The 14,002-nt window shown below is 40.0% G+C and overlaps 1 protein-coding gene across 4 annotated transcripts in view; it reads left to right on the forward strand.

The window, feature by feature from the left end:
* megf10 (multiple EGF-like-domains 10) overlaps positions 1-13,264 on the forward strand; it is a 59,803-nt gene extending 46,539 nt beyond the window's left edge. For 3 of the 4 annotated variants that reach the window (XM_067484365.1, XM_067484367.1, XM_067484368.1), the window contains 8 exons: positions 41-169; positions 598-726; positions 893-1,120; positions 1,903-2,015; positions 2,116-2,239; positions 7,424-7,468; positions 7,552-7,761; positions 9,255-13,264. In XM_067484365.1, coding sequence (XP_067340466.1) covers positions 41-169; positions 598-726; positions 893-1,120; positions 1,903-2,015; positions 2,116-2,239; positions 7,424-7,468; positions 7,552-7,761; positions 9,255-9,421 — 1,145 coding nt within the window. In that variant the 3' untranslated portion in view covers positions 9,422-13,264. The remainder of the gene's footprint in view (positions 1-40; positions 170-597; positions 727-892; positions 1,121-1,902; positions 2,016-2,115; positions 2,240-7,423; positions 7,469-7,551; positions 7,762-9,254) is intronic. The other variant, XM_067484366.1, reaches the window with a different exon arrangement.
* The last annotated feature ends 738 nt before the right edge of the window (positions 13,265-14,002 follow it).

Genomic DNA, 14,002 nt, shown 5'->3' on the forward strand with positions numbered 1-14,002 from the left:
TCATTTTGAAGTCATGTGATGTATGGTGGTTTACTTGCAGGCTGCCCTTTAGGTTTCTATGGGAAGGACTGTTCCCAGATTTGCAAGTGCAGGAATGGAGCGGACTGTGACCATATCTCTGGACAGTGCAACTGTCGCACTGGCTTTATGGGACGCCACTGTGAACAAAGTATGTTACCTTGTCCCACGTCATTCCGCTTTTTAACAGAGGTTTCACTCTTTTCTTTTAACTAGGCTGACTTGAGTGTTTTTGTATGGGAGCAGCTGTAGCTCAGTTGGTAAGGCAGTCGCCTGGTGGAAAAGGGCGTCCGGCATAAAAACTGTGCCAAATCAACATGTGGACAATGATCCACTGTGGTGACCCTGAACTCATGGATTAAGTCGAAAGGACAAGCAAACTTGACTGTTTTTGCTTACGCTGTGCCAACAGCTCTGATTTCACCAATGACGTTTCTGTTCCTTTCAGTGCATGCACTTCAGCACTTCTGCCAATTTGTTTTAGCACTTAAACTCTCACTTTTTTCCATGTTCAAATATAACTGGCCAGTCCCACCCAGCTGATTTAAACAGTTGCCTTGTTACCTTTTGTTTTTGTAGAGTGTCCTCCTGGTTCATATGGTTACGGATGTCGTCAGGTCTGTGACTGTCTGAATAACTCCACCTGCGATCACATGACTGGTACGTGTTACTGCAGCCCAGGCTGGAAAGGAGCTCGTTGTGACCAAGGTGAGGATGCATCTCTATGACATTGGAATATATCAAAGTAAAAAGAAGGAGAATTTCAATTGTTACATCTGTTTTTCACACTGGCTACTGTAATTATAAGACCTCGGTTGTAATGGCAGTAACTGACTAACTATAATTCTACATCTCCCCTTTGTCCGGTCTGCAGCCGGTGTGGTGGTGGTGGGTAGCCTCAACAGTTTAACCAGTGCAGCCATACAGGTGGACACCTACCAGATTGGAGCCATAGCAGGAATCATCGTCCTGGTGCTGCTGGTGCTTTTCCTTATACTCCTCTTCATCATCTACAGGAAGAAGCAGAAGGGCAAAGAGCCCATCACACCGACTGTGACCTACACTCCTGCTATAAGGGTCACTGCTGATTATGCTATTGCGGGTACATTACAAGCTTCCACCTGCAACCATCTTAATGACATGTACAATTTCGAGGTCATTAATTTATTTCTAAATGTCATATTTTTCCATTGGTTTATTGTTAAAAACTTATTAGAAAACCACTTGTTTTTCTTCCTAAAGTCAATTCAACTTTATTCATGTAACAGTCGTTACCATCATGTTAAGTCATCCCAAGACACTTTACATATAAAGTCAAGACTATACAGATATGAAATGGAAACAACAAATTCTCCTTGAGCAGCACTAGGCAACAGTGGAGAGGAAAAACATGTTCAAGTGTCCTTGAGCAAGACACCTAACCCCAACTTAGTTGCTCCCGGTTAGTGTTGGCCAGCTGCATAGCAGCTCCCCCATCGTGTAAGTAAATGAAAGAATATAAACAAAATTGTTAGTGTAAATTATAGTACAAGACACATATCACATGTCAACATTCAACACTGCAACAATCTAATGCACTTGTATACATACACTGTCGTAAACTGTAAATGTTTTATAAAAGTTAGTGTATAAAAGCATGTCCTGTGTGTTTGTCCACATTCTGGTAATTTAGGGGTGAGTACTGCTGCCATGAAAGAAAGAAAACTGTTGCATGAAAGGCATCTTGTTAAATTGTTTCTGTACCACTTTCAAAGGGGGGAGACAAAATACAGAGAGTATATAGGCCCCATCAAACGTAGCCTAGGAGTCCAGCTCTGAAAATTCAGATGAACTGATTTATTCAGTGCATCCTGGTAAATGTTCTTTTTAACCTGTATTTTTAAGATGCTCATCCAACATTTGAGCCCCTCCCCAGCAACTACTTCTCCAACCCCAGCTACCATACTCTGACACAGTGCATCAGCCCTCCACACGTCAACAACATTGCATATGGAAAGGTATGGAAGTAGGCTTTATGGGGTTGTCTAGAGTAATGAAGACATACAAATCTACAGCTCACTAAAGTGTGAAGTTTGTCCCTTTGACTTTATTTTTTAGGTCAAGAATAACCAGCTGTTTGCAAACCTGAAGAATGCAGATCAAAGAAAAAGGGTTCCTCTAGCTGATCACACCGGCACACTTCCTGCAGACTGGAAACAAGCCGACTGCTTCAGTGACCCTGGTGAGACATGCAATCAATAACCATACGTAAGGGGTTTTGGTATTAGGACCCAGGAATACAGAACGCAAGAGGAAGGTTAATTGGTGACAAGAACTGAATAGATAAAAGGTGATCTGTACACTGGTGAGTCTGGTTTTGGGATTGCAGTATTCCGAGGGGTCTGGGAGGGGGGGACTGAGTTCTGAGAACGAGAGACAGGCGAGTACAATATATTTCTCCAGGGGCCAAGATGCAGATAATCTAAAAAAGGGGGCTTACTTGTAAGCGGTTACAGCAGGCGATGGAGAATACTGAGTGTAGTTGGAAGGACAGGGGAGTGAGAAAGGAGCCAGACAAAAGGGGAAACCAGGATAGAGGTTAAACAACGGATGACCAGGTGAGTGGAGGGGAGAAGGATAATTGCATACCAGGGATGAATGCCAGGCTATGGGTGCGTACTGCATAGTTCCTGTAGAGGTGCTCAGGATAGAGGGAAATGTTTTTGTTGCAGGAAAAACTAATAAACATTCTGGTTATCACAGTGCCAGAGTAAATGTCCATAATCCATGGTCCAACACAGAATCCCAAGATCCCAAACTTTCTTGATCCAAGATACAATTTACACAGTCCAAAAATAATAAGTAATGGGGGACTTAGGACACTGAGTACATGGGAGAAGGAACCCGGATAGAGTCTGGAGGGATGGGTTATAGACTGGCAGACAACGTGAGGAGTCAGGTTGGGAGGTTAGAGGTGAAGTTAGTAGGCAGGCAAGTTTAGCAGATTAGCAGACAGGTAATAGGCAAAACTGGTTTAGCAGCAGGCTTCAGGCAGGTGATCGCAGAGAAAGAAATTACTATGATACAAATGACACATACAGACTGTCTGGAAGGCAGGAAGTCATGCAGGGAAATCATCTGGCAGGGGACTGTAGCAAGCATTTGAATAAATATTTTTTAAGCATATCCGGTTGATGTGAATTATATTATAATGTTGTTAAAATATTTTATATCATAACATTATAATGTAATATTCAAGTATTATAGTAATAATACAATAATACAACCTTGCTCCAGAAAATCTGGGACATTGTGTAAATAAAAAAAAAGAGAATGCAATTTTCTGCGAACCATTAGAAACTTATTTTGGACTGAAGTGGGACATCGGCAGGTTTTCCAGTGTGCTGCATTGCCTACTCTTTAAACTGTGAGCAGGAACTAAGGAGAACAATTGCTTTCATTTTGAAGATTCAGGATTCGAACAACTTTAGTGATCCACATGAAAAGTAGAAAGAAAGGGAAATAATTCCATCAAACCAAGACTATAAACAAGTACAAGTACAAACTTCTGATCAATAATTAAGAAAAAAGCCAGCTGAAAGTGCTCCTCTTTGCAGCCAGCACACAGTGGAGTGGGTGGGAGGGATTGTCCAGGATTGAGATGAGTTTGGTCAACATTCTCCTCTCAGCCACAACATGCAGAGGGTCCAGCTTCTCCTCAAGAAATGCAACATTTATCCTCATTATCCTTGATATAAGATTTCAGCTGATTATTTATGTTTTTTCAATTTTATAACGTACCAAATCAGGTCTGGATTGCAGGCTGGCCAGTTTAGCCCCCAGAGCCATGTTGTTGTCTGGATGGCAGTATATATTGCTTTAAAAGGTGGAAGTGTTTCTGGATCTTGTGCACATATGCTTGGTTCTTTGTATGGTCGATATTTAACCTAAATTTGTGGATGCAACAACAACTGTGTTTAGTGGCAGTGGTGGCGTTTCTGAGTCCATTAAGCTATTTTGACTACAGAATTATTTCTGATTTGAATACCCTGAAGATCATGGCAATTCATTAATTTTTGTTCTTGTTCCTTGTGTACAGAGATTTATCCAGATTATCTGAATCAATGTATTATTATGTACTGTAGATGAAATACTATAATTCTCTGCAATTTTGTTAAAAACTATTAAACTTGCTCACACAATTTTTCACAGAACCGTAGTCCCCCCATCCCTACTTCTGATAGACCCAGTCTTTCTGGTCTCTCTCAGTTGTGAGTTGTTTATAATAAAGTAAAGTATAATACAGTGATCACTCTATATTCTGTCACGGTCACTTAACATTCAGGATGCTTTTCTACAATGAAAAAAATCAGCGATCATAATATTAAATACAACAATATGCATATGGCAAATAACTGTAGGTTTCTGTTTCTTTCACTTGAGGATTACATTTTTTAGCTGGTCTTTTTTGCAATGTAATTCAAAGTTAAGTATAAAAGCTGCTTATACATAAGTGAAAAAACGCTCAGTGTTAGGTGTAAATTTATAAAAAACCTTTTACTTTTTAACAGGAATGCAATTTTTTTAAGAGGAATATTCCCAAAGTTGCGTTCACAGTTACATTTAGTCATTTGGCAGACAAGTGAGATACAAAGCAGCAAAAGATCAGCAGGAACCATCAATAGGGAAAACATGAGAAGAAAATTCTCTGTTACACAAGATGCAAGTATAAGAGGAGGAGGATTGTTTTTCTTTCTTTTTTTTTTTTTTTTTTAGTTTAAGCACGTAGGAAGCTGCAGAATAATTCAGTCTCAATTTTTTTAATTTTGGAAGTGAGGCTGCTGAGCGTGCAGAGTTTGGTAGCTCATTCTACCACTGTGAAACCACTGAGAGGAGTTTTGCTTGAGATCATTTGATGTTTAGTGAAGGCACCATCTGACACCTTGCAGTGAGTGGGAGAGATTGTAAAACTGAAATAGGATGTGTAGGTAAGAAGGTGCTGTAGAGGTAACAACTCTGTAGGTGAGAGTCAGAGCTATGAACTGGATGTGGGTGGCTACTGGAAGCCAATACAGTGATCTGAACAGTGGTGTGAAATGTAGCTGATCAATAATGAGATCTGCTGCTGCATTTTGGATCATTTGGAGGGGTTTACTTTTGCATGATAATAGCCACGTCAGCAGAGCATTGCAGAAGTTGAGACAAGAATATGACCAGTGTGTGCATTATGAGTTGGGTTGCATATTCAGAAAGGTAAGGTCTCATCTTTCTGATGTTCTAGAAGGCAAATTTGCTGCTCAAAGAAAGAGTTTATGTGGAGCGTAAAGCTGAGTTGGCCGTCAGTGATGTTTCTCAACCTACACAGGATGGTCGTGTGTAAAATGACTCTGGTGGTGAGGAAGATGAAGAGGACAAAGGCAGAGCAGAGGAAGAAGTATTCGAAGTTGAAAAAGGAAGAATGCGGTGTGGTTTTCAGGGAGGAGCTGAGACAGACTCTGGAAGGTCAGGAAGTGCTTCCAGATGACTGGACCACTACAGCTAATGTGATCAGGGAGACAGGTAGGAGGGTACTCGGTGTGTCTTCTGGAAAGAGAGTATCAGCAAGAATGAAAGGAAAGGTTTTCAAGACGGTGGTGAGACCAGCGGTGTTGTTCAGCTTAGAGACAGTGGCACTGAAGAAAAGACAGGAGGCAGAGCTGGAGGTAGCAGAGCTTAAGATGTTGAGGTTCTCTTTGGGAGTGACGAGGATGGACAGAATCAGGAATGAGGACATCAGAGGGACAGCTCATGTTAGATGTGTTGGAGATAAAGTCAGAGGCCAGATTGAGGTGGTTTGGACATGTTCAGAGGAGAAACTGTGAATATATTGGTAGAAGGATGCTGAGGTTGGAGCTGCCAGGCAGGAGGTCTAGAGGAAGAGCAAAGAGGAGATTTATGGATGTAGTGAGGGAGGACATGAAGTTAGTTGGTGTGAGAGAAGAGGATGCAGAGGACAGAGTTAGATGGAGGCACATGATTTGCTGTGGCGACTCCTGAAAGGGAACAGCTGAAAGGAAAAGAAGAGATGTCTCTCAGATTTCTGGTGTTCACTGAAGATCGTAAGTTGTTGCTGATGGGGTCGGACTTGCGCTGCTTTCTCTCAGCAGTCCTGAGAGTAGTGGGTTGTTCATGGACAGATCAATTTGACAGAGATTAGGAGTTGAGGGACGGGCAGGCCTGGAAGAGAGGGTGCGGACACTTTTCAGCCTGGTTGAAAGTGTTGTGCAGTTACTGTCAGTGTCTGTGTCATGAACTGAAGAAGTGATCTGTGTTGTCTGTGGTGCATTTCAAGATGAGAATGAGCTCCAGATGGTTACCAGCTTTGTGGGTGAGGGGAGTGCAAACTAGTTTCAGATCAAATTTGTTCAGAAGTGTGTAAAAGTCAGCAGCCTCAGGTTTGTCTGGGTGGATGTTAACGTCTCTCAGAATGACGAGGACTCCCGTATTCAGTAAAGTAGGACAGAAGCATGTAAAGCTCATCACAGCAGCAAAATGAATTATAACAGGTGCAGTAATCCTAATGGCATGATATTCCAATGACGACAGACTGTTGAGGGGTGCTGTAGGGTCAAACTTTATAATGCCAGCATTGAGAAAACAAAACCCACCTCCCCATCGTGATGGGTGAGAAGTGTGACTAAAGGAATAATTGGAGGAGAGCGCTGCTGGGATGGGTGGCCATGTTCTGTGGGGTGATTCAGTTTCTGTTAGTGCCAGTAGCTGAACAGCTGATCGTGTAGCAAAGGATGGAATAGAGTCAGCCTTGTTTACTGCAAACTGGCAGTCACAGAGGAAAAGAAAGTATGGGCTGGGTTGGAAGAGATCTGGGTGGGGGTGTACATTTGTGTAAGTGTCATCTGCTGTGAGAGCAACGTGGAGCAAAACTTTCTACATACAGTTCTGAACACTGTAAAAAAGGTTAAATAAGCAGACTCATGAGAAATTACAGGAAATCAGTCACCTCTAAAACAAACAAGCAAATTTCACACGGGGATTTAGTACCTTTCCTGTCCTATATAGATCCTTTCTTCTGTTAGAGCTTTTCCGACACAGAATAGCTATGAAATGATGATTCATGCTATTATTACAAGTTTCTCAGGTTGTTCCATCTTTGCGTCCGCTGGAATATTGCAAAATATACATTATGTGAAAATTACAATGAGCACATGCAAGATAAACCTGCAGCCACCAATCAACAATGGAGATGTGTATAGTTACTGGACATCTTTGGGTGCCTGAGCACACTGGTATTTGCATTTTAATTGGTGTAAATGTTTTTTAACATAAGTTCCGAAACTGTCTTTGCATAGCATAATGTAGCAATAGCCATGTCTCACATCATCTTTGCTTGCAACATTAACTGACCTCCACCATTTGTTCTTACCAGGAGCCTACGGAATTGATCCACGATACATGGGGAGATCTTTACGAGGTAAGCTCTGGTATTGTACAAATGAATGTCTAATAGTTTAATAGATTTATGCTGCCATCTACTTCTCTGTCTGTGTCAAGCAGATCTGGTGAAGGGCACACCTTATCACACCAGCTCCTGTTCCCTCAACAGTTCTGAAAACCCATATGCCACAATAAAGGACCCTCCCCTTCTTACAGCCAAAAACACAGAGTGTGGCTATATGGAAATGAAGTCACCAGCCAGACGAGATTCACCGTATGCTGAGATCAGCAACAGCAGTCCCACCAATACCCGGAATGTCTATGAAGTTGGTCAGAAGCTTTAGTTTACATATTTTTCTCTTCTCATTTTGCTTTATTATGTATGTTTCAGTTGCATTAACTACATAGCGCTATGCTATATCCAACCACTGATCTATCACAATAATACCTTATAATATTGATATACACCAATCAGCTACACCATTAAACGTTCCTTAATTAAACAACTGAATTGGATGTGTTGGAAACAGGACAAATGAGCAAGTGTAAGTATCTTGAACTACTTAGACAATGGGATGATTTTAATATGCAGACGACTGTGTCGGAGCTTCTGCAAAACAACAGGTCTTGTGAGGTACTGCATTATTCAGTGGGCCATGCTGGGCCTTGTTCTTCATGACATTACAAAACAATAGAATAGAATCTTTATTGTCATCATTGAACACATTTACATGTTAGAATAACATTTGTCCTCTACGTTCAACCCACGCCCCTGGGGGAGCAGTGGGCAACCACAGGCAGCGCTTGGGGTGAAGTGAGTGTTTTGCTCATTTACACACCTGGTGCGTGGGCTGTGATTTAATGCAGTAAACTTCCACATCCCAGATGCTGTAGTGACTGAGCCTCCTGGTCACCCAAGTTAAGGTTGTAGCTGGTTGATGTAGACCTCCCATTCATGCTGTAATGATGTACCTTGTATGTTGAAAGGCAACAGTATCAAGCATCTTTGACACTATATTTAGACTGATACATGTGATTTAAGAAGCTGAGCCCCCTAAAACTTAAAAAAAAAAAAAAAATCTGAAGCAATAAGAATAATGACAAAGTGATGATCAATACCCAGAGGCAGTGCCCTGTCTCTGGGTATTGTTATGCTAGGAAACCATGGGTTCTGGCATCCCTGTGAATTTTAGTGGCCCACCACTTGCACCCAAATATTGGTGCAGATCAAATATACCCTTTGAGGGCAATGACATTGGCCGTTTTGTGCTGGAAAATTCTGCCATAGTGCAAAATGTTCATGGTTTGGCAAGAAAGGCTGAAACAGTTTAAGATGTTGCCCCGGCCTTCGGATTCCCTAAATCTTTATTTGATTGTGAACACCTTGAGCTTGAAAGGTCACACATGTTTTAGTTGCAATAGGGGGAACTGCACAATTATAGGCAACTGGTTTCTATGTTGTTCCTGGTGTGTGTGCAGTACCCTCTAAAATATTTTATCAAATTACAAACTGCAAACAAGCCGACCAAAGACATTTGCAAGGATCACTCTTCTAAGACAATTAGAGAATTTCAGTTCTTTTTGCTGGATTAGTGGATTTTGAAACATTCTTGTTTATTGTAATTTCAATATTACGACTACCTGAAGCAGAGTGTGGCAAAGTGTAGCAGAGCAGAAAGAGGAAGGACAGGGCAGAGCAGAGTGGATTGATCACAAGTATCATGCTTAAGGTGCATATTGTAGCTTTAAATTAAAATTGTTAAAAGTGTTTAAGGTTATAACTGACTTCTTGCAACTGCCAACTTGCCTATGTTTGATTTCAGAGCCAACTGTAAGCACCATCCAGCCCACTGAAGACATCAGTGATGATGTACACTTTAGTCAGGATCCATATGATCTACCAAAGAACAGCCACATCCCCTGTCACTATGACCTCCTGCCAGCCAGAGAGAGTCCGTCATCAGAGCTCAGAGAGCTGGACAGTGAATGAGGGCACAGAGAAAAAGATAAGATCTCACCTCCATTGTGTGGATCCAGCACTGGATGTTCCACACACAGATACACTTATACTCACACCACACTTTCATTTGTTGTTGCTGTTATACCTTGACACTATAATTGTAATTATATATCACAATCCCTTTCTAAACAAAGTGGGTATAGAGTTTATTTTTTTAAACTGCAATCAAGTCTCAGTAGGTCCAACTGTCTGGAAGGTAAGTAACTTGAAGGAACAACTCAAGCAAAGCAGTTTGTACGATGTGTCTGACCTTTGCTAATGGCTAAAGTGTTTCTGTGTTCTAAATGGCCATATTCAAAGTAAGGTCTGAAAAGGCCTGATGTCCTAACCTCCATCTGACTGCCTCTCTGTGTCTCTTCAGCAGTTGTCTGTCGTGTGCCTTATAGTCTCAGCACAGCAGTTCATACAAATGTGGTAACGCACACATTTGGTGAAGACTTTATTTCTGAATATGTCTGTACAAACAAAGTGACCTGCCTCCTTCTCATACTGCTGCACACCTGGTTCACTGCTGGTAAAAGTGGGTGGGATTATTGAAGTGTGTGATCTTGAAACTTACAAAACCTGTTGGGCCCCACTCAACACCAATGTTGGAAAAGTGGTTTCAGATGGTTGAATGATCAGAGCACTTTGATCAGAGCATTTTGAAGCTTTTAATTTTTGTGTCGGTAGCATTCAAATCTTTATTTTTGTAAAAATTGCTATTAGAAAATGGCTAATTTGATATAATATTAGCACTTGTATCAAAGATTAGTTGTTCGCTAAGGTTTTGTTTGGTGAGTACGGTCAAGCTGCTGTTGTTGTTGAGACATAAAACATAAAATATAGTGATTTATTGCGTATTAGTATTCAACTTAACCAAAGGTTAAAGTGCCATTTAAAAACGTTTAATATCAAAGCTCTGAAAGCTCAAAATTCTGCCTCTCATTTTAACAATACAGTATTCCATTTTTATTTTAGGGTGTTTCAGATAACTTCCTTTTCTATTAATCCACACACCAACCATAATAGCAGGTAAATGGTTTACAAAAGACACAGTGTCTGTTTATATCTGAAATAACTACAACCATAAATCTATCATATTGCACATACTGATCAGTTGTCATTATTAATATTCTAGTACAGCTCTTCCAACATGGGTGTAGTTCTACTGTATCTCACATAAAGATCTTGTTGTCAGTGTGCTGCCACTATTTTGTGTATGATTGTGTAATTATGATTGATTCATCAGTCTTCTCTGCCCATTACAGTGTGAATACCCATCATCTAAGACAGTTCAGGAAATGGTAGAACAAATGATAAACACAACTGCTATGGTCTGGTTTTCTGACATAAACTGAGGGGGTCTCTCGTGGCAAAGCTACTTGTATAGCTACAACACAGGTTGCCATACACATGGCAGTCTTTACTACAGTAACACAGACGGTTTGACTTATCAGTCCCTTTTTTCTCCTTATCCTCAGTGTCACTCACTGCATATCCAAAAAGCCACAAAGACCCTTTGCGTGGCTCCAAACTGTGGTCAAGTGCTTTCTGTGTGTTTTCATTTTTCTTAAGACTTGTCTGGAACTTGACTATACTGAACTGGAGCACATTAGCAAACTGAATAAACAGGACATTTTGATCAGCCACTAATGGCTGTGCAGCCTAATGAATCAGTGCACGAGAAGGAACCGCAGCATTAATACCACTAGTACAATTTGTACAGTTGTTGTAATTCCAATACGTGATACAGATCTTTGATGGTGGTGAGTGACAGTGGTGTGAAAATATTGAGCTAGCGCTGCTTTGTTTGCACTTAGTACACATGCAGTTCTTCGTCTTCCACTTTCTTTTCATCTCACACACGTACTGATTGTGCGACACTTCATGCCTGGCAGTTCTTGTCTTTGCTGTGTGTTCAAGTGCCAATTGTTGGCCCAGACAAAGCCAGTATGAGGTGATACAGCAGTTAGTCTTCATCTGTGCTGGTTCTTTGACGTCAACTTGGTGTGTCATGGCCTTAAAAGGTCCCACAATTCACACTGCATGTCAGAACTTAAACCAAGCTTTGAAGTCCAAGAAACTGTCTGTAGAAAAACATTGATACAATTGTGGTGAGACCAGGGCAGGGGTCTCTTCCTAGGGTTGACCGTCTGGCAACTGGCTTTGGTCAGGGAGCAAGAAAACTCAAATTTCAAACCAGGACATTTTGACAGTACTAATAACAAGGTAAAAGCAAAAACACTTAATCATTTTGTGGGACAGATCGTTTTACACTGCAATATACTTAACTACTCCCAACCTGGGGATTCAACTCAAACAGCCTTCTGAGGCTTTGTTACTATACTTACCAACTGGCACATTTTGGATTTGGGTTTGTTGGAAAAAACTAAGGAAATAGACTAACAGTATAATACAAGTGGCACTTATGTCTTTTTTATTTATTTATTTGAATGATTTTTTTTTGCTAATATCATGCCATAATACTGCTGGGGCAGGCACAAACTATTTAGTGGACCAAAATGACCCACACATTTTCATCCTCTTGTTTCAAACTGCAGATTGCAGGTACTTTAGATTCAACAAGCATTCTCGTACAGTAGTACAGATTTGGGCTGATTAGGAAGTTGTTACCTAATCAGAAGAGAACTAATGCTTGTCAGTTTTTTCTTGAGGTCCCAAGTGACCTGAGGTGTTACAAAGAGGTTACGTGAAAACACAGTTATCTCGCTATCTAAACCAAACTCCAATGAATTATTTCCAAACCCCTCCTGAGTGTTTTTTTTTTCAGCAGTCTTAAGACTTCTGAAAAACAATCTTCTTGCTGTGACAAACAGCCACATACTGACATTCATAAAAGCATTCCTTTTATATTTCCTTTTAGATTTTTCTTTTTCCTGTGTTTTGTGTTGGTGGTGGCGTCACCGTGGCTTCGTGTGGTATCGGTATGATGATCGGGTGGTACTGTTTTTGCAGCGGAAAGCAAATTTAGTTCCTTTAGACCCTTTCCCCAAAGCGGGTGGAAACCAAGTTCTCCCTTCTACCGTTGATCATATTTAGACTCAAGAACACAACAAATTATTGCTGAGTGTGATATTTTTTCATGTTGTTACCACTTCAATAAACACCCTTATAACACCAGATTAACCCAGTCATCTGTACAGTGACACCATTGCTGATGTTTATTACTATAATTTTAAAGGGCTCAACACCTTCAATAAATAGGAAAACTTAAGCTTGACTTTAGTTTTTGAAAGGTAATTGTAACAGAAACAGTTTATATTGTTCATCTACAGTAAATATCATAATCAGAGAAAAATATTCAGAAGTTTGAATTATTGTAATTTTACTTTTTATCTTTCCTGTTTCTTGAATGGCTTCTAATAGCAAACCGTCATAAGCTATTCTGAGCCTATTTCTAAAGTTGAAAAAAATGTATATACTTTGATTAGTTAAGATATAAAAAATCAATGTCATCCGGTGTCTTATGTCCAAAATTGAAAAAGGTAAATGTGGAAAACTTGATAGTACATTTGTTTTGTAATGTTCTCCCTTTGTAATTTTGAAGACTACAGTGTTTACGTGACTGCTAAAGACTTTCCCAAGATGCAACAAAACCATCTATCATGTGACTATTAATTGGTTCTTTTGTCCTCTGGTTGAAGCAATTATTTCCACACAAGCTGCCAGTACAGACTTGTTTCCCAATATAGTGACAATGATTTAGCCACAGTCTACATGTGGGTTTTGATCTATTACTTTTTTATGGTTTGGATTTTATTATAGAGGTGTTTGTAAATTCTTTTGAAATAAATTGACAATATGATGTAACAGTTTGCTGTCTACTGGAATTTGTGAGTCCTTTCACATTTTTTTCAGTAAAATAAATAATAGGTAGAGCACATAATGTTTTTACAAATTAAGCTAATAAATACAATCAACTGCATTTGCCTGTTTGTGTCAACATTAAGCCCAAATGGAAACTCTACAACTCCTGGCTAGTATGGATTCAGCAGGCATTATTATCAAGGACATTTTGATTCACTTGCAGCCCAAACCCATCAGGCTTGACGGGAGACAATAATTAATACCTGGGCTCAAAGGGAGAAGATACGTATACTCCACGTGGCTAATAGAATATAATCTTGGCTTATAATTACTGTGCAGACACAGACTGGTGTCCAGCAAAATAAATAGAATTTTGCAAACTTAAAAACACACAAACCTTTACACAGAATAACAGAGAATCATAAGTTCCCTGTCTGCTAAACTGCTCATACTATTGCTAAATAATACACAACTGCACTAGAAACAAAAATGTACAGTAATAGACAAAAATACACACTTACATCCTGCCGTCCAATACGATTGTTGTGGATAAAAACAAAAAACTAAAAGTTATCACAGAGCTATGTAGCATATAAATATTCTACATATACACTCATTAGCCACTTCATGGGTACTTTTACAACCTAATGCAATCCAATACCACAGCTCTGCAATAGATTCTACGTTTACAAGGTTAGAACGTTCACTTTTTAAGTTGAAACTGTCAGAAAAGTGATATTT

Source organism: Channa argus, chromosome 18 (assembly GCF_033026475.1).
Source record: "Channa argus isolate prfri chromosome 18, Channa argus male v1.0, whole genome shotgun sequence".
NCBI lineage: Eukaryota > Metazoa > Chordata > Actinopteri > Anabantiformes > Channidae > Channa > Channa argus.